Here is a 25,559-nt window from a genome sequence, read left to right on the forward strand (position 1 = left end):
GGGCAGTTTTTCCCACACCCATGCAGGAAGTAGTTAGAAGATGGACACAGTGTTTCTTGGAGCACTAGGTCTTTTGGCTAGCTAATTCTTTTGAAGGAATGTTTTGCAGGATTCCATAGAATTTTCCTGCTTCCATGTATCCTTGCATGGCTTTCTCCATGTAAGGGATTATTCTGTACTCTGAAAGGACTCCTGTTATCTTGCATCATGCCCTTCTATCAGTGGGAGTAAATGAAGGGATGTTAATAGCTACAGAAGAGTGTCTTGTCAAAATCTTTAGAGATCTGCATATGGTAACCTGCAGCTGCTTCTTATAAAAGCAGGTTTGTGCTGCACCCAATAAGGGACCATATTATGGATCTGGAATAGTATCAGACCTGGGTTCTACCCAAGGCTGTGCCAATGGCCTGCTATGTGACTGTGGGAAAGTCACTTCTGTCATAGTATAATTCCCAATTTTGAACCTTAGCGTCCAAAATATGGGTACTAACATGAATTCCCCTAAGCTTAATTACCAGCTTAGATCCTGTAGTGCTGCCACCAATCAGGACTTAGGGTAGAGTGCCTGATAAACTCTGGTCTCCCCCAAAACCTTCCCTGGGGACCCCCAAGACCCAAATTCCTTGAGTCTCACAACAAAGGGGAATAAACCATTTCCCTTCCCCCTCCTCCGCTCCAGGTGTTCCTTCTCTGGGTTCCTGAAGAGATATACAGATTCAAGCTCCGTGAATCTAAACAAAGGGATTCCCCCTTCTCCTTTCTTCCTCCCAGATCTTTCCCACCCTGGGTACACTAGGAGATCACCGTGATTCAAACTCCTTGAATCACAACACAGAGAAATCAGGTGGGTTCCCCCCCTTTGTCTCCCCCTCCCTTCTTCTTCCCTGTTAAGTACAGACTCAATTCCCTTGAGCCTCAACAAGGGGAAAAATCAGACAGGTCTTAAAAGCAAAACTTTTAATTAAAAAAAAAAAGAATAAAGAAAATCACTGTAAATTCAAGATGGAATATTACAGGGTCTGTTAGCTTATAGAAACTGGAGAAAAAGCCTCCAGCAGAAATACAATTTAAAATACTTCCAGCCAAATACACATTTGCAAATAAAGAAAAACAAATAAAAAGACTATACCGCCTTTGTACTTACAAAATTGGAATGAAAGATTAGAGAGCCTGTAGGTACGTGTGGTTACTCTCAGAGCCCAGACAGAGAACAAAGCAAAACCCAAAAAACACAAACAAAGGCTTCCCTCCACCGAGATTTGAAAGTATCTTGTTTCCTGATTGGTCCCCTGGTCAGATGTTTGGTTCCCTGTTTGTTAACCCTTTACAGGTAAAAGAGACATTAACCCTCAACTATCTGTTTATGACAACTTCACTTCTCTGACTCTTTCCCCTCCTATCCTTTGTCTAATTAGATGGTAAATTCTTCCAAGATGGACTGTCTCTTACTATGCATTTATATGGTGGCTAGCACAATGAGACACGGATCTCAGCTGGGGACTCTAGGTCATAATACACATAATAAGTATTTCAATGCCAGAGCCTTGACTATGTGAAAGCTACTTTAAAATGAGAAGTATGTTATCCTTTCTTTATGATCTCAGAAGAAGTTAAAAAGATGTCCTATCAAAAATGTCTTTGGTATCTCCTGCCTTTTAACACACTTTAGGAGAATTTAAAGACAGCCTTGGGAAACTAAATAGGAAGGACAAAAACCCAGAGAAATTAATCCTGTTAGCTATTGAGTCAGAAACGTGTTGATCACTGAAGCTTCCACATTACCAGCCTTTCTCAGCAAGGTGACCGCTAGCAACAGTAGTCTCAGAAATGGCAACTACTCATACCAGGAAGACTGTAGTATATAGGAAGGCTATATACATGCTAAGGACCATATCCTGCAAATATTTACAAACTTGCAGTTCCTACCATGAGTACTCATGGGTCTACTCACTGAAGCTTTTGCAGGATCAGGGTATAAATGGTGTATTTTTATTGTCGTCTGCAATTCTGGGCTGCTCATCTCCTAATGTGACTTTCCATTTTTTAGAGTTTGCTCACTTTCATAACAGGTCAAAGAAACCTATGCATGTTTTAATTGAAGTCTATAGTTTTCAGGTAAATTTTCCTGTAGTTTCACAAGTCCCATCAAATAAAGAGATCACCACAACAGAAGGATTCTTTTAGAAGGTGTGGTCTTCTTGTGCTCTGACTTCTTTGTAACCAATATTTTTTTCTCAAATCCTTATTTTTTTTATGAAATCTACCACAAATTCTGGACAGCATACAAACAAGAATTCATACTTAGCCATGTCAAACCAAACAACACAGAAATCCATATGCAACAGCTTTGTTAATTTAAACATACCACAAAAACATGTATTTTTACTAAGCCCCCCTCATTCTGAACCTTATATTATTGTTTATATAGTGCCCACAATGTGCTAGCAGCTGTTTTACAGACAAAGCCCCTAACCCAATGAGCTTTAAATCTAAATAACATACAAATAGGAGCTGGGATGCAATAAAAAGTAAAGTGAATGACAGGAGAAGGTTAGCTCATGTCTTGTTAGTTCTTGTGCTTTTGTGTAGTTCATTTGCTGAGGTGTAAGGCTGAAATAACTTTTAGAAGAAGACTTGAAGTTCTAATATTTTTCAAAGCCGAAAAATAACTATATCTGACAGGGAAAACGTTTCATTTTAATTCTATCTAAAATAATTATCAAATTCCTGTTTTCTCTCTTTTTATACTTATTTCTAAGATTTGAAAAATGAAGATTTTGGAGGTGAGATTCTTGTTAGAAGTTGACTAGTTCATTTCTTTTTATAGCCACGGGCATGATTTCTCACAAGTTTGCAAACACTTTAACAAACTATATGCCAAGTTAAGACCTTCTCTGATCGATCTGAATTCATTAGATGAATCTGATTTCTCCACTGCAATGACAGTGATGAGCAGCCCATGGCTGCTATTTATTATCAGTATCTTAATGGTAGGGAGCAGCTTCCAATGCTTTCCTTTAACAGCTCCAAACACAAATTAAGATGAGAAAGCATTTGATGTAACCTTATTTCACATTAGATTCTTCCCTTACACAGTGCACTGGTAAAAGAATTCCACTAGTGGTCTCCACAGGCATGTTTTATTTGTACAGACGCAAAGCATTGCAATTACACTCAAATCTCTTTGACAGATTCCAAACTTTGGATACTGCAGCACTATACAGTTTTCTAGAACTCTGCTGGCATTGGAAATACTTTATGCTTTTTTACAAATAAGTATAAGAATAGGAAGATCTTTTGTGTCTCTCAACCCTTTTTTACCCTGGTTCAGACTAAGAAAGAAAAGTGAATTTTTATTTCTTTGACATTAAAAAAATGTATTGCTTCTCTCTTTACAGAATAAATAATCTGAAATGCACAAACTTAAGTAATTATGAGAGAAAAATCAGTTATTCTGGGTGTCATGATTCAGAAGCAGAAATAAGAAGATGCTGTAAAGTGGATCAGTGAGTCATTTTGAGTCTGAATTACAAAGTACTTTGACAACTGGGGCACAGTAGAGGTAGGATGAACAGACAAGTTCCTGCACTTTCCATCTACAGAGAAGGCATCAGAAAAGAGCCCAAGGAAAATATGACTGATCTTCACTAGGCTGCTTACTACAGACAGCTTCTGTTTTGGTAAGAGGATCAATTTCTTCTTTCCAGTAACTTTATCTGCCAACTCTATTCCCTTCCTCCCTCCCCACTCCATTCCACTGGGAGTATCTTAGTGTGATGACCTGTAGTCAGCCCTACAATGTTACATAACCTCCACTTTTTCTGCATTTCCAATAATCCAACAATTTGATTTTTTTTTAAATTAAAGCTCTGGCCTTTCCTTTTATTCAGTTAGTGAGCGAGCGAGAGAGAATTTATTTATAAAAATGCAAAGCCACACTCAACTCTATTACATTCTGATGGGTTTAGCTCTCTGACAGTAACATAGGACCCCCAAGGGAAGGTAATAGGAATGGGATAAGTTTACATTTCTGTACCCTTCTCTTCGCCACCCCTTCCTGTGTGCTGATTGGCTAGTTAGTCTTTCAGCTTCTTCTTGATTAGCTGGAAGAAGTAGGGCTCCCTGTGTTACTCCTCCCCTCTATGTCAGTGGGGCTGGCAGGAGTTCCAACCACTCCCAGAAGCTAAACTGATCAGAGGCATCGCTGTCACTAGAGCACCACTCAGGATCTGCTTACACCAAACTCCAGTCCTATCTGCTGACAGCTTAGGGCAGGTCCCAGCACTTGTTTTCTTCAGCACCAAGGCTGCTCCAGCTTACAAAGCCCAGTCATCTCCTTTACTCTTTACTTTTTGTGCTTTTCCTTTCAGCTGCCTGGCTTGACAGCTTAACATGGTTGCCACCTGCTTGCACCTAGTTGGATTTGTCTCTAGTTTTGTCGGCTGGATTGGTGTGATTGTGGCAACAGCCACCAATGAGTGGGTCGTAACTTGTGGCTACACCATCACCACTTGCAGGAAGATGGACGAGCTGGGATCCAAAGGGCTGTGGGCAGATTGTGTCATGGCAACAGGGCTCTATCACTGCAAGCCACTAGTGGACATCCTCATATTGCCAGGTATGGGCTCCTTGCTGTCTCCCTTTTGATACAGAGATGAAGGGACAAGTCCTGCTCCAGAGTGAGACCATGGCAAAACTCCAATTGATTTCAACAGTGCAGGATCTCACCCTCTAATTATAATACACATAGACTTCAAAATTCTATTAGATTGATACTATCCTATAGTTACAGCTAATATTAAAGATAGATTATGGCTAATATTTTAATTATGTCTTAGGTATGATTCTATTTTATTACACTGTCAATGATCTATTTTATTTTTTATTCTTATTTGCTATCATTCTTGATACACTAATTCTCTCTCTCTTTCTCGCTCTCTCTAAAAATGAGTCTTCTGAGTGCTACTGCCATACAAACAATACATTATAATAATAGGATATGGCCTAGAGTTTTGAATTATACAATTATTTCTATTAACTTTATTATCTGAAGTCAAAAACTAAAGTTTTTTAAATAAATAAATAGGATGTTCTTACAAATATAGATCTACTGTATGAACATATTGATGAGTATAATTAATTTTTAATACTAGATTAACACAATTGATCTTAATTTAGAAGACTGTCTTGATATTCAAGTGATTTCTGCTCCTATTAAGATTATACAATATAGAACTTTTAATTATACAGTTATGCCTATTTGCTATATTTAATTACTGTTGATATTTGCTAATTGTGTAATTTGCTAAACTAATTTCACACTAAAGTCCAACGTAAACATGATGTGTCACTAAGTTTGAATATGTCCTTTTTGTGCTAACCAAACTTCTGGACCTCAGCATATGGATTCTTCGTACAATCTTGGCATCTGTAAATAGTTTAGCTAGCTGGTAGCCTTATCCATTTCCATCACCATCAATTTTGTAATACTTCTTTGTTGTTCTGTGACTTTGGCTGTACTGTGTGTAGCTACTCTGAGATACCTCCTTCCTACAATTCTGGAGAGGTAGGAGGAGGTCTGCCAGCCACTTTTCAGTGAATTGTTTTTCCTTATTTGTTCACATTTTTAAAAGGTGCTCTGAAGAGGGTTTCAGTGCAGGTGGAAAGGCTCTGGATTTGTTTCAGATATTGTCAGTCAGTCAATGTTGCAGAGCTCTAAATTTTGTTGATCACAGGGTTTCTTGTAGTGTCCACCACTATAGTAACTAATTAGACTCAGCTTATATTTCTATTTATTTTCCTGTGCCTTAGTTTTTAGTAAATTTTACTGCTTGTTTATTGCTAGTATAGTGCCAAACTGCCAACAATATGCTTGCTGCTGTAGAAGACACTAAGAAAACCCCTGTCTTGAAGAAAAAAAGTTGTATAATAATTTTCATTTATAGGTAAATACATCTTTTAGCAGCAGAAAACAATGCCTCTCTTCAACAAAAATAGCATATCACAGCTCAAAATACTTCTTGCAGTAACTTCTTTAATACCAGTGGGTATATATCAGGGACTAATTTATCCTGATTTGTATAGTAGCTGAAATCCACACAGTACCTCTTACTGAATGAGTTAAAAGGATTTAAAATGAATGTGTGTGTACGTATGTTTAACTGGGATCGATTCTACTGAAACCACACAGGGCTTTTCAGTCTCATTTACCATGCGCTTTTTAAAGAGTTGGTTTTCAAGCAGATGTTCAAATGTACACAGAATCTACATGTCCAAGAAGAGGAAAATGCTTGAACCCTGGTTTCTCATCTGCATGATAATTAATTCTGTGACTCTTGATTCAAGGCACTATTTGCAGATATACTGTGTGGTATAATCAGAATTCCTGAACTCAGGAATCCTCTCTCCTATGGCAGTGCTGTCATTTCCTTCTGTTGGGCAGGATAGGAATGGGAGCTGGGAGTATATGTGCATTTCCCGCAGAACCTCCCTATCCCATTAAGAGTGTGTCTGGAGCAGATAAGAGACGTCCCAACAATAGGAACATACTTTGTACCAAAGCCAAACAGGTGACCCTTTTAACAAAAGCAAATTTTAGCATTATTATTATGTATGTAATTACTTTGTTAGTTATAATAGGAGCGTATGACACTTCACAGACAAATATGAATGGCAAGTGCCTTGTCCTGGGACGCTTACATTCACAAGAGCTCTGTGATCTCCTGCTGTCTTGTGTTGGGCTGTTGTTGCCTAGGTGACAGGAAGCTCAGTAGAGGACATGGTTTACCTGCCTGCTGAAGTGGAAGGGGGTTCAGCCTATTAAACCCTTGAATCCCGTGATATCCATATTGGCCTTAGGGATTTGTGGAATTCCTATTTGTTAGAACTGGTGCCCATCTCTCAATCCACCATCTAGCCTGGCTGATCAAAGCCTCTAGACGTTTGCCTCCACTGTGTGTGTGTGTGCGGGGGCTTCAACAGCACTGGAATATTATACAATGAAGTACAGAGTGGAGTTATCTACTGAAGTTCCATTGATTTGGTGGGGGGTCTGTGCCCGTCCTCACTGCTGGAAGTCCAACCCCCCTAGATACCTCCTAGGAGAGGTTACCATAGGGTTATGAGAAAGAGGTTTGATGTTACAGAGTTGATCATTTCCTCACTTTATGCTCCTTTCAGGATCTATTGGGTTTTATCCCATATCTCAGCTATGTCGGGGTGGTTTTATATCCCTAAGTTAGAAGAATGTAAATGACCCTGAATGCGCTCATTTTGCAGACCACCCGGATGGGCTTTGTGGTGTGGACCATGGACCACTGTCTGAGAACCTCCATTTTAAATTTCCGCTGTTAACCAGGTTTATTTCTGTGTTAGGGATTGGGAACCTAGGAAAATTCCTCCCACACCAAATTCTTCCCTCGCTGTCCTCTCCTCTACTCCCCAGCTTCTTGGTAGTTAGTTGTATAGGAGTGTTTGGCTGAATATCTCCTCGTGTTGTTTTTGTTTATTAATTGAGACTCTGCTTCCTGTCCTTGTCAACAGGCTATGTCCAGGCATGCCGAGCACTGATGATTGCCGCCACAGTGCTGGGCCTCCCTGCTGTTTTCTTGCTGCTGACTGTTCTGCCCTGTATTCGGATGGGCCATGAGCCTGGAGCTGCCAAGTACCGGCGTTCCCAGCTGGGAGGAGTCCTGCTCATTCTCTTGGGTAAGGTGCACATCTGGCCCCTGGACATACTTCCCTTCTTTTGATTTAAGGATAACATGTTGTACAAACTGAATAGGCAGGAGATTACCTGATCCATCGCTCAGAAGACATGGCTGTCTGGGCTTGGCCTAACCACAGTCTGGACAAGTGGACTAACTACATAGTCTGTTGGAGAAAACAAATGCATAAACATGAGGAGAACAAATAAAATAAGCAATGAATGATGGCCAGGGGAGGAGAAGGGTTTCTAAACCCTACTGTGCATTGTCTTAAGGAGTCCTTTGGCATCTTGCTCCAAGGAAAGCACCCAGCACAAGTCTACAGTAGGGTGATCAGTAGTGATAGACACACAGCTGCCCATGAGTGATTGATTTGGCTAGCTAGCCTGCAGTAGTGTTACTATGTTTGTGGGATAAGGGAGGGGAGAGAGGGAGACATGAATTAGATTCTCATTGCCAGAGGTGCTGGAACTGGGGGTGCTGCCGCACCTTCAGCTTCAAATAGTAATAACAAACACCAAATGCCTGGTTTTCATCATCAGTACCCGCACTGTAAAAATTGTTCCAGCACCCCTGCCCATTGCCCCAAAGTTGCCTAGAGAAAAAGACTAGTTCCAAATTCTCCTTGTCCTAGCTCAGTGCCTGTGAAGCATCACAGGTGCAATCACATAAAAATAAGTTGAGGTGCAAGGGTGAGGAAAGCAGGATTAAGAAGGTACAAGTCTTGCAGACATACTGGCTTCAATAACAGGATAGGGTATAGAGTTGAGGGCAAGGACATGTGCCCGCAAACCTCAGCAACTCTTTTCTATGTGCCCCGTCAGTCTTGCCCTTTTCCCCTTGACTCTGGGTTACTCTCACAATTTTCCTCCCTTTCTCTGTAACTGAGTGGGAGATTGTTTTGACCAGAATCGGACTGTGAAGCTCATTGTCCCAATTGTAACACCTGTGTATTCTTGAGGCCTCGTCATCTCAACAACAGCCTTGGTGCCTTGTTTTTATCAGTTTGTTTAGCAGAGGAGGCAGGGCGAGGGAAAGTGGCCTCTTTGTGCAAGCTCTGCCTTGTCATTGGCTTTCTCAGCATGGCAGCCAGCACTGACATCATGCAGTTGTTGAGGTTTTTTTTATTAAAGTGAACACTGGGTGTAGTTGCCACAGCAGAGGTAGTCAGTGCTGGGGCTTGGGAACTGATGAATGGCTGCAGCACATGCCAGGACTGGGGATTCGAGCACAAGGATTAATCAGTTAAAGAGGAATGAGCACAGCAGAACAGCTCCAGTCACAGGCCCCTCCAGTTCTGAGGTTAGCCTTTAGTTTGCTGTTCATTCTGTAAATCGTTCCAGCAACTAAAACTAAACAAAAACTAAGCACCTATAAAAACACTATGTGATTTCATGTTTTTGAAGAGCACTCTGGAGAAGTCCTTTTGAAGTCCTTGGAAGAGGGGCAGCTCCTCTCATCCCTGACCTGGAGGGAATCCCTTCCATAACTAGACTGAGTCTCCATGCCTTGGAGCTCTCTCAGTCCTTGGGCTCTCTCCTGAGATTTCCAACAAGGGTATGATGGTAGGTTTTGTCCCCGTGTGGCACACTAGGAACGGGGATGAGTCCCCAGAGTAATTTAACAGGCCACTGATCAGAGGGTAATAATGTAATGTATAGTGAGACTGATTCCATGCCTGTGCTACTGGACTCTGTAGCAGTGCATCTGGATTTTAAAAGTATATTGTCATGACTCGTGTCCCTAAAATCAGATATAGAGGCCCTGTGTCAGACCATTCCTATTGTAGGCAGTCAAAATAGAGGGTTAATGTAATGTGTGAACTTATCACTGACCACAGTCTAAAACCTAAAACCTTGAGCACCGAAATAGCCACGCTTGGCAGTGGGGGATCCTGGTGGAGGAGAGGCAAGAGGGGCGAAATAGTCCTGGCTTGTGTGTCCCAGCTCTGTGGGGTGTAGTAGTTGGTTGATCTGAGTAGAGATGGATCCGCTAGCCATACCATAAAATCGGGACGAGAGAGGTCTGAATAATGGATTTTTCGGTTCACTACCAATTCCAAAAAGTCAGCACAAAAATTTGTTTGGGATCAAGCAGATGTTTTCCTGACCTGAAACAAAATGTTTTGTTTAGATTGGAACATTTTCTAATGTTTTTAGATTTTAAAAAATAAATTAAAGGAAAATCTCAAAACAAAGTCATTTTGTATTGAAAAATCAAAACGCTTCATTTTGAAAATGCTAAAACAAAACATTTCAATTTTTTCAGAAATTTTTTTTTTGACCAAAACAATTTGGCAAAGTTGACACAAATTTGTGAAATGTTTCGGTGTTACCAATCTGCATTTTTCACCTAAAAAGTTTTGGTTGAAAAATTTAGCCTCACTCTCATTCGGACACAGGAGTCCAAGCAGAGCTGGATGTGAATGATTGGGTAGGTTCCAGAAATCCTGTGGCTGTATCAGGATCCTCTGGAGCTGCAGATGATGAAAAAGGGTCTGGCTTATAATTCTTTTCTTCTCGAGATTTCAGTTACTTTCTCATTATTTGTGAGGAGTTTGTTCCAGCTGAGTAGCTTACGCCAGCTGACTGAGTGATAGGATTTCACTCAGAGAGCAGGGGACAGACAAGCAGGTAACAAATTACAATGACAATGTTATGTTAGCCTATGATGCAAAGAACTGAAATCTCTTATTGTAAACAGTGCTGTGCCATGTGCTCATAGGTAGGCTTTTCGTGCCCAAATTGCTACTCACTGGTAGTGGTTTTACATTGATGTACCAATATAAATGAGAGGAGAACCTGTCTCCTTAAATCCAAAGAAAAGCAAAATACATAGCCATAGAAGCACCCACCGTGATACCACACTCTCAGTCACAGTAAGGGTATGTCTACACTGCAGCTGGGGGGTGGCTTCCAGCCAGGGTAGACAGACACAGACTAATTGTGTTGAGCTAGTGCTCTAACAATAACTGTGGATTTTGCAGCATGGGCAGTAGCACAGACTAGCCACCTAAACACTGACCCAGGGGGTGGGGTGGGCTTGTAGTCAGGTGACTAGCCTATGCCATCACCTGTGCTGCATTGTCCACACTGCTATTTTTAAGCATGCTAGCTTGAGCTGAACTAGCATGTGTTATCTATCCTGTCTGGGACCTACACTCCCAGCTGCAGTGTAGACATACTGTAAATTTCCAACCTAGCAACTCCTTTGAGAAAAGAAAGTGTTAATTTTCAAATGACATGGACCAGTTAATACTCATTAGGCATAATTCTGATCGCTCACTGACTTTTCTCCATTGAGACCAATGGAATAACTCCTTATACACACTCGTGTACGTGAGATCAAAATCAGTCCCACTGTCTGTAAGGGCTCAGTCCTGCAAGGTGTTGAATACCCATGTCAATGGGAGTGGAGTGTGTTCAGGAGGATCCAGCCCTGAAGTACCTAGCAGATGTTTGGTGCTGTATAAATAAAAATAAACTAATTTCCTAACCCATGTTACCAATAATACTAGAGCTGATTAAAACTGAACATATTTGCTTTCTACTTCTCATGTTGTCTGCTCTAATCCCTTTGGCCCTCGTATAGCACCTTACAGTACAACGTTGCTTACTCTGTGCATTTCACTGTTCCAACAATGAAAATACATTACTATAGTCAGTTTTGCTTTTTATTCTAATCAGTTTCAAATCACTCTCACTTTCTGTCTCTCCTGCAGTAGCACAGTGCTGCAATGTTTAAATTGTGGGCATTGCATCGAAATGCTTAAAATAAAACTGCTTCAGTTAGATTACAAAAATCATGAATGCATCATAAGCTTTTTAACATTAATTTTTACAACACCTAAATTTGGCCAGGCAGTGTTCTTGGAATGTGAATATTGGACACCAGTCCATGACTTTGATACTACTGCAGTTTAATGATTTGTCCTCTGAAAAACAAATATGGTGTTGCCAACCCCTGGCATTCAACAGTCATGAGTCAGGCCCCAAAAATCATGAGATTGGATTAAAATGGTTGTTTTTATTTGCTGTCAGATTATTGAACCTTTGTGGTTCATGTTTTCAAACTTTTTTAAACAACCATGAGGACTAAAAACTTACTTTTTTCTTAAATGAAGGCAGAAAAATCTCACTTAGTCACATGACTCCTGGAACAAAGCCTTTAAGAATAATACCAAATATGGTGAAACTTGAGCTGAAATCACAAAAGTTGCCAACACTGTAAATATCCCTATTAATTTAAGAAACTGATGTGCATTTAGCACTGAAATTGTTAAAAGGAAAAACAGAGGTTGTGATACACATTATGGAATTTAAAATAACTACTGAAAACTTGCCAGGAAAATAGTGGGCTCAGATATTCCATTGATTTAATATCCACTGAAAATAGCAAGGCTGCAGTAAGAACAATTGTACATGTGCACACCTCTCTATCTTGTGTGCGGACGTATATTTTTATGTCTGCTTTAATCTTGTCTGTACTAGGGAATTGATCTATTGCTGCAAACAGCTGTCAGAAGTGATTCCCTCTGATTCAGTGCTGAAAACAGTTAAACTGCTAGCGTTGATGGAACAAAAAACAGACTAGCAGCCAAACTGTTGACACTTGTTTTGTGGGGACCCATTGCTGATAACAAAAGGTCAATTTCCTAGTGTACATTGGGTGGAGTGTGAAATAAAGGATTCTGAAAAAAACCCCAAAACCTACTCTTCTGATATTGAAAATATAGACAACTGAAAACCACATTGGTTGTTTTATACATTGAATAATGGAAAGTCTGCAAAAGATTACATTGCGGTCAGCCAGTTCTCTCATAATAGCCCCATTCTTGGAAATCTGATAATTTTGAATGTTATAAAGTCACATTTAAAATAAAATTATCACAGTCAAGAAGGAAAGAGTGCCTTTTATTTTTTAATCTCAAATTTCTGCTAATCCTCACGCATGCTAAAGGAAAACTCCAGATTGTTTCCCCTTTGGGAATCCAGAATCATTTAATTTTGTTTTAAAAGAAGTGTTTAATATAAAAAGAAACCCCAAAATTCTATTAAAGAACTGGGAAGCTGCATTTGGGTAGAATGAGGATCATGGAAACTCGCTCTGTATAACCCTGAATAGGAGAGAACAGGAGACATATTGAGGCAGATTTCAGGGAAATTTCCTTGTGTAGTGACACGCTCCCTCCTCAAGTATAACACTGTTTTAATATACACTGTCTTTACTTATTTCTTCTGCAGATACTTTCCAGTGCTTTTAGAGTAAGGCAGGTAGTGGGAACTCACTCCCCTTGACAATATGTCAAGCTAGATTCACACTGCTCTATCCTTCACACCACTCCCCAACCCCCTTTTATGCTTCTTGTTTAGATGAATGTACCACCCAATTAAATTAAGTTTATAATAAAGAAGATTAAGAGTTTCAGTACCGTGGTCTGAACCCCTGCAGGTACATGTCCAATTGACATTGATGGCATGGTTGGGTTTTAATGTGGAGGATATGACAATGTGGATTTATAGTAGCATGATGGAACAAGTATAAATGTATTGCGTGTCAATGCCCAGTCTTATTTGTGAGGGGTCATGGGCTGGCTTAGTCAAAATCCTAGGCAATATTAGCAGGAAATGAGCAGTAGGGGCAGTTTATATTCAGACAGCTTGTAGGGAAACCTATTTCAGTAAACCCTGAATCCTGCCTAAAAATTACCTCCAAAAGCTCCTGCCTTTTCCTTGCATTGCTATACAGAGCAAGTTTTCTTGAATCCTACTCTTTGTCACTTCCAGAGTAAAATCAGAGCCCGCTGACTTGTAGAAATATTGAAATTGTGCCATGTACTTTCCCAATATTTCTTGTGGGATTTAAATTGAAATGTTACCCATGCCAAGTATTGGAAAACCAGCAGAGTTTAAGCACATCACTCATCAGGATCAACAGACTCATTTAGAACTGGTGGCAGTTGGTGACAACCAAATGGGGGGAGGTGAAACTGACCCATAGAGTGTCTTTGATTGGCTTGTGTTGCACAGAGTTTCCCAACGTTGTCAACATCAAAATAAGGTGATTTGCACACAGTTTAGCCACATATACAAGAGATGTTATTGTTTTGATGACCCTGAGAGCTCTTCTCATATCAGAGCAAGTGTTTTCTTCTGTCCTGTGTTGTGGGGGAGAGGTCTGGAAGGATAAGGCTCTTATAGTCTATGGACATAAATATATTTTTTTTTACCCAGTGCCGACAGAAAAGAAAAGATGCTTGTACCCTTTGTGGGCAACAAAGAAGCTTTTTACATGAGCCATCAGCTGGCTTTGCAGATTCTCAGTTGAAACATTCATGTTTGAAAACATTAGAAACTCATGGATTTTCTTGTTTATAAGAATCAGATAAAGCTGACCTACATGCAGGACAAATTCCATTTTTTCCCTCAAAAAACGTCCTTTAAAATCCACTGGGTCTTTCTCTTTGGGGAGGCTCAAAATTATTATTGGCTTTATTAGCATCCTTCAAATGTTCCTTTCTTTTCCATAAACAAATATTTTCTCTAATAATAACTGCAGCGATTGGGGTTGCAGTTTCTGCTTCCCTAGACAGAATCATTCATTAGTTCTCTGTTTTAACCAAACAGTTTTCCTTTTTCTTTCCCCCCCCCATCTTTCCCCTTGCAACTTTAATTTTTGACACAGCCTCAAGATATCTTTTAACAAGGTTGGTGGAAATCTGTAACTCTGCCAGAGTCTTGTTATTATTTTGCTCTGATTCCCTGATAGCCACATGGACCGAGTCCAGCACAGCTTGCTCCTGCAAGAAATAAAATATTAGCAGATTGATTCTTCTCAGATGTATGAGCCATAAAGAAATATTGTTTTAAGGTCCAATCCTGTGAGTGCCTTGTACCATCAACTCCTATTGCCTTCAGTGGGTGTTAAGAGCACTCAGTGTTTGCAGGATCAATGATAGACCCTTAGTGAGAGTGATTATTATGAACTCTCCTAGAAATGAGCATGGTCAGAATGCAGGGGCATGTTTTCTCACTGCTCTCAACAGCCATGATCATATTATGCCGAACTGTATTTTTTGACCTTGGTTGCCTATAAAGTGCTGTGACAAAGTTCCTCCTCTACCTTGGTGGGTCCTGTGCTTATCTGGCAAATTTGCTCACCTCAGTGATCTTTCCCTAGAGTCTGGGTCAACTTCTCCTGTGTCTGATCAGGAGTTGGGAGGTTTGGGGGGAACCCGGGACCGCCTTCTACTCCGGGTTCCAGCCCAGGGCACTGTGGATTGCAGCTGTCTATAGTGCCTCCTGTACCAGCTGCATGACAGCTACAACTCCCTGGGCTACTTCCCCATGGCCTCCTCCAAATACCATCTTTATCCTCACCACAGGACCTTACTCCTCGTGTCTGATAATGCTTGTACTCCTTAGTCCTCCAGCAGCACACCCTCTCACTCTCAGCTCCTTGCACCTCTTGCTCCCAGCTCCTCACATGCACTTCCTCTCCTCTGGCTCCCCCTCACCTGATTGGAGTGAGCTCCTTTTTAAACCCAGGTGTCCTGATTAGCCTGCCTTGATTGGCTGCAGGTGTTCTAATCAGCCTGTCTGCCTTAATTGGTTCTAGCAGGTTCCTGATGACTCTAGTGCAGCCCCTGCTCTGGTCACTCAGGGAACAGAAAACTACTCATCCAGTGACCAGTATATTTGCCCTCTACCAGATTCCTGTACCCCACTGGTTTGGATCTGTCACATGTCCCTCCCCCCTGCTCAACACCAAGGGATTGGGCAGCTTGGGATGCCAGACAGTGCACACGTGACAAGCCATCTGCATTGCCGTGATGGCTCCCTGCTCTGTGTTGCACACAGAACTGGAAAGGTTGGAGGGATAAGAACCACCTGGTCACCCTTATGTTCTTCTCCTTGTTCCGCTGCTTCCACTGAAGAGGGGCATTGTCAGTCACATGGACAAATCTGCGCCCGAGCAAGTAGTAGCTCAAAGCTTTCATGGCCCATTTTACGGCGAGGCACTCTCTCTCCACCACTGCATATTTTTGTTCCCTCGAAAGGAGTTTCCTACTGAGGTAGAGAATCAGGTGTTCTTCCTCCCCGACCATACGTGATAGAACGGCCCCCAATCCTACTTCCGATGCATCTGTCTGCAGGATAAATTCCTTGGTGAAATCAGAGGCTATCAATACAGGGTTACTGCAGAGGACAGTCCTTAGGTCTGTGAATGCTTCCTCTGCTGTGTCAGACCATCTTACCAGATCAGGTCCACGGGCTTTTACTAGGTCTGTCAGGGGGCTTGCCCTTGTGGCAAAGTGGGGGATAAATCGTCAGTAATACCCCAGTACACCTAGGAACACCCGGACTTGTTTCTTGCGACGTGGTTGGGGCCAATTTTGGATGGCCTCCAATTTGTTCACTTGGGGTTTCACCAGACCTTTTCCCACAATGTAGACAAGATATTTGGCCTCTGTAAACCCCACAGTGCACTTGGCAGGGTTTGCTGTAAGGCCAGCTCACCTGAAGCTATCAAGGACTGCCTCCACCTTCTCTAGGTGGGTTTCCCAGTCTGGGGTATGAATGACCACATCGTCCAAGTAGGCAGCAGCGTAACTGGTATGCGGGCGTAACAGCTTGTCCATGAGGCGCTGGAAAGTAGCCAGGGCCCCATGTAGTCCAAAAGGGAGGACAGTATATTGGAAAAGACCCTCTGGTGTAGACAATGCAGTCTTTTCCTTTGCGTCTTCCGCAAGGGGAATCTGCCAGTGCCTCTTTGTCAAGTCTAGGATAGTCAAGTACCGGGCATTACCCAGACGGTCCACTAGCTCATCTATGCGAGGTATGGGGTATGCGTCGAACTGAGATACTTCGTTTAGTCGCTGGAAGTCATTGCAAAACCTTGTGGTGTCATCAGGTTTTGGCACTAGCACAATTGGGCTGGACCACTGACTGTGGGATTCTTCAATGATCCCCAACTCCAGCATTTTTTTCACTTCTGCTTTTATTTCCTCCCTTTTGGCTGCTGGTACCTGATAGGGCCTCATTGTTATTCTGGCCCCAGGGTTCGTGACGATGTGGTGATATGCCTCGGTTGTTCGACCTGGTTTTGTCGAGAACACATCTTGGTTCCGGAAGATCATCTCAAACACCTAATTCTTCTGGTCTGGTGTTAAATCAGGAGACACTCTCACCTGTTTGGAAGGCTTGCTTTCCTGGGTTAGGTCTTTTCGGACAGTTATGCATGCCTCTTGTGCATGCCAGGGTTTCAGAAGGTTGATGTGATAAATCTGTTCGTGTTTTCGGCATCCTGGCTGCCGTACCTTGTAGGTTACTTCCCCCACGGGTTCAACCACCTCATAGGGCCCCTGCCATTGGGCCAGAAGCTTGCTTTCTGCAGTGGGTACCAACACCATCACCCGATCCCCTGGTTGGAACTGTCGGACTTTTGCCTGGTGATTGTAATGGGTTCTCTGGGCCTCTCGTGCCTTTTCCAAATGTTCCCGTACAATAGGGGTGACTCGGGCTATCCAGTCTCGCATCTGTATTACATGTTCTATTATATTTCTCCCCTCATTGGGTTCCTCTTCCCAGATCTCTTTGGCAAGATCTAGTATGCCACGGGGGTGACGCTCGTATAATAACTCGAAGGGAGAAAACCCAGTTGAGGCCTGAGGTACCTCCCAGATAGGGAACATAAGATAGGATAGTAGGGTGTCCCAATCCTTCGCGTCCCGACTTACCACCTTCAGTATCATAGCCTTGAGGGTTCGGTTAAACCTTTCTACCAACCCATCAGTCTGCGGATGGTAGACTGATGTTCTCAGGGTATGTATATGAAGCAGCGTACAGAGGTCCTTCATTCTCTTTGACATAAATGGGGTTCCTTGGTCTGTTAATATCTCCTTTGGTAGCCCCACTCGGGCAAAGATCCCCACCAGCTCTTTGGCTATCGTTTTAGAGGCTGTGTTCCTCAGGGGGACAGCTTCTGGGTAATGAGTAGCATAGTCCAAAACTACAAGTATATATTGGTGGCCCTGAGCCGTCTTTTCCAGGGGTCCCACTAGGACCATGGCTATTCGCTCAAAGGGGACCTCTATGATGGGAAGGGGTACTAAAGGTGCCCTCAGGTGGGGACAGGGACTGTGCAGCTGACACTCCGGGCAGGACGCACAGTACCTCCGCACTTCTTCATGTACTCCGGGCCAGAAGAACCATCGTAGGACTCGTGCCAGGGTCTTCTTTACCCCCAAATGCCCCCCAAAAAGATGACTATGAGCAAGACTTAATACAGCGTTCTGGTGTTTTTGAGGTACTAGGATCTGCTGTACCTTCTGCCCTTGTACTGGTGCAACCCGGTATAAGAGATTCTTCTTCATTATGAAGCAGGGTCTTGGTCCCTGGGTTTTCCCTTCCACGGGGACCCCATCTATTTCAGTCAGCTCCTTCCTAATGTCGTCGTACCTTGGGTCTTCAGCCTGGTCTCGTCTAAAATTTCCTCTCCCTGGGCTAATCTGCCCAAAAACTAGGGGCCCAGTCTTTGTTGCCTCTACTGGTTCAGAAGCATTAGGGTCGGGGTCAGACTCAGGTGCTTCTCCCTTCTGGGTGGCCTCCTTTTCAGCTGCTCGGGTCCGCCTACCTACGAGAGCGACCCTCTGGCTTTGAGTCAGTATTCGGGTTCCCAAGGCCTTAGCTGCCCTCCTTTCCCTTTTTGACTTTCTACCCTGTCTGGGAATGGAAAATAAATCTGGAGATATTTCAGAGAAGACTGGGGGTTGACAGTCTACTATGGATGCCTCACTAACTTCAGGGTTCCCTTCTTCCTCCAATCCTCCTACTGGGAGTAAGTCTCCAAACCGTGGGAAATCCCACCCTATGAGCACTGGGTATGGGAGTTTAGGGACTACACCTGATGCTACCTCAGTAGTGTTCCCCTGAATCTCGATTTTTACTGGGATCGCGGGGTTTTGTATTTCTGGTACCTCCACTCGTGATACCGCTGGGCCCGCACTGCGGTCATTACCCCAGATCTGGCCAGGATCTCTGCTTTCAGCTGGGGGTAGTCTGCTGCAGCCTCTTCAGGCAGATCATAGTAGGCCTTCTGGGCCTCCCCACACAGGAATGAGGCAAGGATGCCAGACCACTGATCTCGAAGCCAGGCCTCCCGTAGGGCTGTCCTCTCAACGGCCAGGAGGTATGCTTCTACATCATCCTCCCGTGTCATTTTCTGCAGCCAATGGCTGGCCCATATGATCTGCGTCCCATCATAGCTGTGGTTCAGCTCTGTAAGGGTCTTTACCTGGTTTACCAGTTCTCACAACATAGCTCGGTCTTGAGAAGCCTGGTCCATCAGCAGGCGATTAATCGCTTGCTACAGCCGCACTGCTTCCTTTTGGGTGACTGCCTGGACACGTGTAGCCTTCTGCTGGGCCACAGTAGCTTGTATCAATGCCCGCACTAAGTCATCCATTGTGATGAAAAAAAAATAAACCCTCTACCCTTTTTTTTTAAATCACCCTCCTTCTGCCGCGCTGTGCACACCAGATCCCACTTTTGACACCAGTTGTGACAAAGTTCCTCCTCTACCTTGGTGGGTCCTGCGCTTATTTGGCAGATTTGCTCACCTCAGTGATCTTCCCCACAGTCTGGGTCAACTTCTCCTGTGTCTGATCAGGAGTTGGGAGGTTTAGGGGGAAGCCGGGCCCGCTCTCTACTCTGGGTTCCAGTCCAGGGCCCTGTGGATTGCAGCTGTCTATAGTGCCTCCTGTAACAGCTGCATGACAGCTACAACTCCCTGGGCTACTTCCCCATGGCTTCCTCCAAATACCTTCTTTATCCTCACCACAGGCCCTTCCTCCTGGTGTCTGATAATGCTTGTACTCCTTAGTCCTCCAGCAGCACACCCTCTCACTCTCAGCTCCTTGCGCCTCTTGCTCCCAGCTCCTCACACACACTTTCTCTGGCTCCCCCTCGCCTGACTGGAGTGAGCTCCTTTTTAAACCCAGGTGCCCTGATTAGCCTGCCTTGATTGGCTGCAGGTGTTCTAATCAGCCTGTCTGCCTTAATTGGTTCTAGCAGGTTCCTGATGACTCTAGTGCAGCCCCTGCTCTGGTCACTCAGGGAACAGAAAACTACTCATCCAGTGACCAGTATATTTGCCCTCTACCAGATTCCTGTACCCCACTGGTTTGGATCTGTCATAGTGCTGCATTGTTTTTCAGTTGGTCACTGCTGGCTTTTAAAGTCCTTAAGTGTGTGGTCTCTGGCTGCATGTGAAACTTCCTCTATAACCTGGGGACATCTGTGTTCACATACCAACTGCTTCATAGGCATCACAATCGTGCTATAGGCTGGAAAGCCATTTTACCATGCCTGCAACTTTATGAAGAAATCCTATAGAATTTAATTTTAAAACACCCCTCTGCAGTAGAATTTAATAGATTTCAATCCTTGTTATAGCATCCTACAGGATGGTTCAAAAGCCCAGAAAAAGGATCTCATTTTCTGTTTAATTCTACAGGTTTTGAGAGTAACTTCTATAGATCCCTGTTGGTTCTATCCCTACTAAATTCTATAGATCTTACCCCACAGGGAAGTGGAATTTGATCCCCAGTTAAAATCTGTCTCACCTTTCTCTGACCCCTTAAAAAGAAGTCTGAGCTTTTTCCCCCTCAAGCTATTTTTTAACCTGAATATTGTTGTCCATCTCTTCTCTTATCTTTCCCATCTCCATTCCTTTTTTGGACTTTCTCCCTTACAGCTGATTCCTTCTTGTTGCTTATTCTGATTTTTCTGAGAGTGTTTTTAATTTGCCTATATTATGTTTATGTTGAAGTATGTTTTATGGTGCCCTGAGTGGTGAGGCACTTCCTAAATACATGTAGGACCTTTCAAGGGAGAATATTATAATAATAATGAAAAAGGGGCCCGAGTCTCTGCTCACTTACTCTGGGGTGACTCTATTGACTTCCCTGTAATTGCTCCTAGTACAAACAAGAAGAGAATCAGGCCTAACCTGCATAGTTGATTTATTTCAGCTGAGGATCTGACACATAAATTTTACTTGCTTACTAATAGATATTGCTTTTATGTTTGAACTGGAGATGGGTTTTCTCTGCCTCCTATGGAATTTTACTTATTTCTGAATACCTTCAAATCATCCATTCCAGGGATGACTTTTGTCCTTGGGCCATAACTATACTTAGGTTTTGCAGAATTTAATTTTTATTTTAAATCATTTTAATGGGCAAATCAATGTTTATTTTTAAATATTATTTTCAATTACAATTTTCACAGTAATTGCAAAATGATGTGTTTTAAGCATTTTTTCAATTTTTATCTATTTAAATGTTCACAGTTGTGGGAAATTACGGGAGGCTCAGACAATGTGGGGTCAGACCATATTATTTAATAACAATAGACCTTGAGATTAAAAAAGTTAAAGCTTTATAACTGTTAATACACAAATTGTCAACATCACATCAAAATATACAAAGTAAATATCCTTAAATCAAACTCTAATATATTGTCAAGCAGCATTTTTCATACTTTTCCTCAATTTGTGTATTTATGGTGAAACTGACATTTACCAATAAATACATAATCCCTGCAGTTCTAATTAAACTTCTATATGTTGCCTTTAGAATGCATCAGATTGCACCAAATGCCAAGTGTTTTTTTGGTGTTCTTTAAATGTCTGTGAGGATATTCCTACTTTCTCTCTTCCACTCCGCTCAGATCTCTCCTAGAAAGCTTTTATCCTCCCACCTTCAGTTTCCCACCCCTTCTGCCAGTTACTTAGTTCAAATACTGAAGATAAGGTTCATGAGAACCCACAGAGGGACTGAAGGACAATGGGGGAGGGAGGGCACACTCACTGTTTTCTCAAGGAAAAATAGGCTGCTCCCATCACATCTGAACTACGCACATTGAACACACAGACAGTGCAAGTCTCTGGTTTCTGCAAAAACAACGAGGAGTCCTTGTGGCATCTTAGAGACTAACAAATTTATTTGGGCACAAGCTTTTGTGGGCTAAACCCCACTTCATTAGATGCATGGAGTGAAAAATAGAGTAGGCGGGTATATATATTACAGCACATGAAAAGATGGGAGTTCCTTGCCAAGTCGTGGGTCAGTGCTAAGGAGGCCAATTCAATCAAAGTGGATGTGGCCTATTCCCAACAATTGACAAGAAGGGGTGAATATCAACAGGTTTCTGTTATGCAAGTGCGTAGTGCAAGTGAAAAATATTCCTTCTACAATGCAATATAAAAGGACTATGAAATATCTACATACTCTAACATCTATGGTGCGTTTATGAAAAGGTCCCATTTATCTTCTTTTCCAATTGGTAGCAGTGGTTTTTAACATCTGTATATATCACAATAGCGTCATTTTGCATTCTGTGTGATCCTGCTCTCGCTGAAGTCAATGGGAGTCTTTCCCTGGACTTCATTGGGAGCTAGACCTTGGAAAGTAACTGAACTATTGAATGTGATCTTTAAAATCTTAAACATAGCCTTAGCTTGGAGTAGATAAATGAAGGGAAGCAAAGGGAGAATTAATTTGCCTACCCTGTCAATAGCCCATGGAGTTTATGCACAAATGTATTCTGTGTGCACTAACTGTAAAATATTCAGCCTAGTTACAGTTTATTTGTTGATATGGATAATAGTTTAGAAAATCATACTTATTTACTGGCTATGATCCGTATCAATTGGAAACTCCCTGCATAATTCATAGCGTCATGTGCCTCAACTAGACCAATCCCAACTGGCTGTGTTTTGGGAGGATGGTTTTCATGTCAGTAGTATTGCTAAATCTGCTGAGACACTAGGATTGGGATTGTGTATTTATTTACATCTGTGTAAAATGGGGGTCATTCTGATCTGGTAGCACTTTGCTCTGGTGTACATGAGCTGCTGGGCAATGAGTGTCAGGCTCCAAGTGTTTTGCTATATTGAGTTCTGGTTGGATTGTCTATTGATGTTATGCATTTTGATTCCATTTTACCAGTCAGATGCCAGTGCCTTTATTTGTTTTCTTCAGCACTAAAAGCCACAAAGTAAGGCCTCAAAAGCCATTCAAAAGTATAGCCACTTTCCTCCGCCCTTGCCAACCCAAAAGTTAACTTAGAAGAATGGGTAGTTCACTGCTTGTCTTTAGGGGTTATTGGAGTCAATTGCAAGAAGTCATTAAAGTCAGAAGTCATTGACTTCTGTGGGGCCAGGATTTCATACGCTCTGTTTCTTCTTCTTGTATTGTGCTTTTTAAACTTACTGGCAAGTGACTTTCATTAGTAACTCTTAATGGTTTGTAGATAGGCTTGACAGGATTAAATTTAAACTGATAAGTACTAGTAATGTCCATCCACCCCACTGGATCATAACCTGAGTTTCATTGTTAACTGTCAAAATAGATAGAGGAAGCAGCGTTAAATGATAGGAAGAGAGAGTGAGGACCTGAAAAGGAATTTGCTATTCCATCCTGCTTAAAACCAAAATATTAAGAAGTGAATATCGTGAAATATTGTGATCTATAAGTTTATTCCTGAATCTGTTGCACATCTTGACATTCATTGAATGTTGATTGTTAAACAATGGTCAGTGACCTTGAGGTCTTAAGTCTCCTGCAAAAATGTGCCAATGGATAAAGATCTCTAGCAGTAAAATCTACTGTGATCTGCTGGGTCCCTAAAGGACTGAACACAGAATCCTTCCAATCGTCCGTACCATCCTGGAAGGTCACTGATGTCAGCGGAAGCTAAGGGCCCTTTCTGTCTCCCAGGAGGTGCCATACGGGATCAAGACTCAGTGCTTGAAGTGCTAAGTACCTTGCCATTTTTACTGACTTTGGTGGGAATTGTATTTGCTCAGTCTGTCTTGTATTCAGGCTAGCTGCAGAAGCCTGTGCCTCACATTTGTTTAACGTAGTTCACATGACTACATCTGTGATTGGACTGGATTTATGTGCTGCAATTACTATTGTTTTTAATGTCTCCCCAGCATTGTGTGGTATCGTCGCAACTATCTGGTTCCCTGTGGCTGCTCACCGTGAGACCACAATTGTGAGTTTTGGATACTCCCTTTACACAGGCTGGATTGGGTCTGCCCTTTGCCTCTTTGGTGGCTCCGTCATCGTCTGTTGCTCAGGAGATGCTCAGTCGTTTGGTGAAAACCGTTTCTACTACGCGTCGGGATCCAGCTCTCCTACCCATGCTAAGAGTGCTCACGTATAAGCAACCTTGAGACTCCCAGAGCCTTCATCATCACATGCTTTTACTGGTGGACTTGGGTGCTTTGGGTTTGCTTGTACTGTCACACACCATTGCCAAGCTCCACAGTAGAGGATTTTTAAAAAACCATCATGAGTGCCTGATAAAGCGTGAAACCCCCACTTTTGCCTTAAAAGAAACCTCTAGCAACTCAGACCAGGCCATTCCCCATTTACTTCTTGCTGATTATCCGTCCTAAGCTCTTGCATTCATGATGCTCTTGGATAGTTCCACGTTAGCTGTTGGTTGTTTAGTTATTCTTTTTTCCAGCTCCCCTGATTATGGGAGTGTTGAAGAAAAGAGACACTTTCCCACTGTTGAAGTGACTCAGATAGCTCCTCTGAATGCATTACCATAGGCTTCTCCCCCATTCAAGGTCACTTTGGCAAAATTAGGATGGAAAGGGCAGGGACAGGGAGAGACTCTGTGCATTCCAGGCACACAAATGTTTCTCTTTTGTAAGATTGGGGGTGGAGGGAAAGTTGTTTGCCTTTCTCTGTAAATACTTCTTTTGGAATTTGATCATTTTAGTAACAATGTTTTTCTAAATTCATCAGTATGAAGGAAATGAAACCCAAAGGTTTGAATTACAAGGTAAATGGTGCATTTGTATATAGCTTTAAATTACATGAGGGGGCTCTAATCCCCACTAGCCATTTTATTTTTTTGGTACAGATCGGTTACTAAAAAAATGTATTTTTACATTGATTTCTTTTAAAAACTTTCTTTTCTTTATTCCAATTAATTTGTGTTCTGACTTGCATCCTTAAAGTGGAAGGTTTTTTTAACATGCAGTATATTGTACCAGTTACAAACACAGTAAATTCCAGTGAATACTGATGATGCCTTTGTACTTTAAATAAAATATTGTACAATAAACAACGAAGTATGTGCAAACACTGGCTTTTTCTTCCTCCCTGTGTGTCTGCAAATATCTACTCCCTGTTACGTTTTTATTCAGTTTTTCCAGTGATTCTGAAGGATTTTCTTGGTGATTCAGGGAGAGTAATTCTACTCTGTAGTTGATCTGTACTGCTCAGTATCGTTTTGACGCTGTGTTATAATTAGCAAAACTAAGTAAGTATCATACTTCCTGTGCAGAGGATATTTACAGTACCGTTCATTCCTTGTATTACCATTCCAAATGGTAGCTTGAGTCAGCATAATTATCAATAATCTTTTCTATGTCTGGAAAACATAGAAATCAATATTGTTAAAGTGATACAACACAGTACTGTGGACATAGTTATACCATTATAAAAGTGCTTACACGGATATGGTTTATAAGCTATACCAGTAGAAGCACATGTAGAACAGAGTAAGGGCATGAACTTGGGCCCATAGAAGTCAATGTTATAGCTCTCATTGATTTAAATGGTGCATGATAAGCCCTAATTGCGTTCGCACTGGAGGCTGTGCTGATTTAACTATTTTGTTAAATCACATCCTTATCTGAAATAGTTGAAACAATTCAAAAACTGTGTAGACCAAATCTTGGATCTCGAAAAGGGAATAGCTCTGATATTAGCAAAAGCAGTAGTGTGTTCTTAACTCAAATTACCTACCTTGAGTTAAAATGGTG

At 42.1% G+C, this 25,559-nt stretch overlaps 1 protein-coding gene across 1 annotated transcript; it reads left to right on the forward strand.

Moving 5' to 3' along the window:
- The first annotated feature begins 4,180 nt into the window (after window positions 1–4,180).
- CLDN11 (claudin 11) lies at window positions 4,181–24,863 on the forward strand. Its single transcript, XM_050966173.1, has 3 exons — window positions 4,181–4,618; window positions 7,543–7,707; window positions 23,709–24,863. Exons 1-3 carry the CDS (start codon window positions 4,393–4,395, stop codon window positions 23,939–23,941), a joined length of 624 nt encoding a protein of 207 aa, XP_050822130.1. The 5' UTR covers window positions 4,181–4,392; the 3' UTR covers window positions 23,942–24,863.
- Window positions 24,864–25,559: the final 696 nt, after the last annotated feature.

The sequence above is a fragment of the Gopherus flavomarginatus genome, chromosome 8 (genome assembly GCF_025201925.1).
Source record: "Gopherus flavomarginatus isolate rGopFla2 chromosome 8, rGopFla2.mat.asm, whole genome shotgun sequence".
Lineage (NCBI taxonomy): Eukaryota > Metazoa > Chordata > Testudines > Testudinidae > Gopherus > Gopherus flavomarginatus.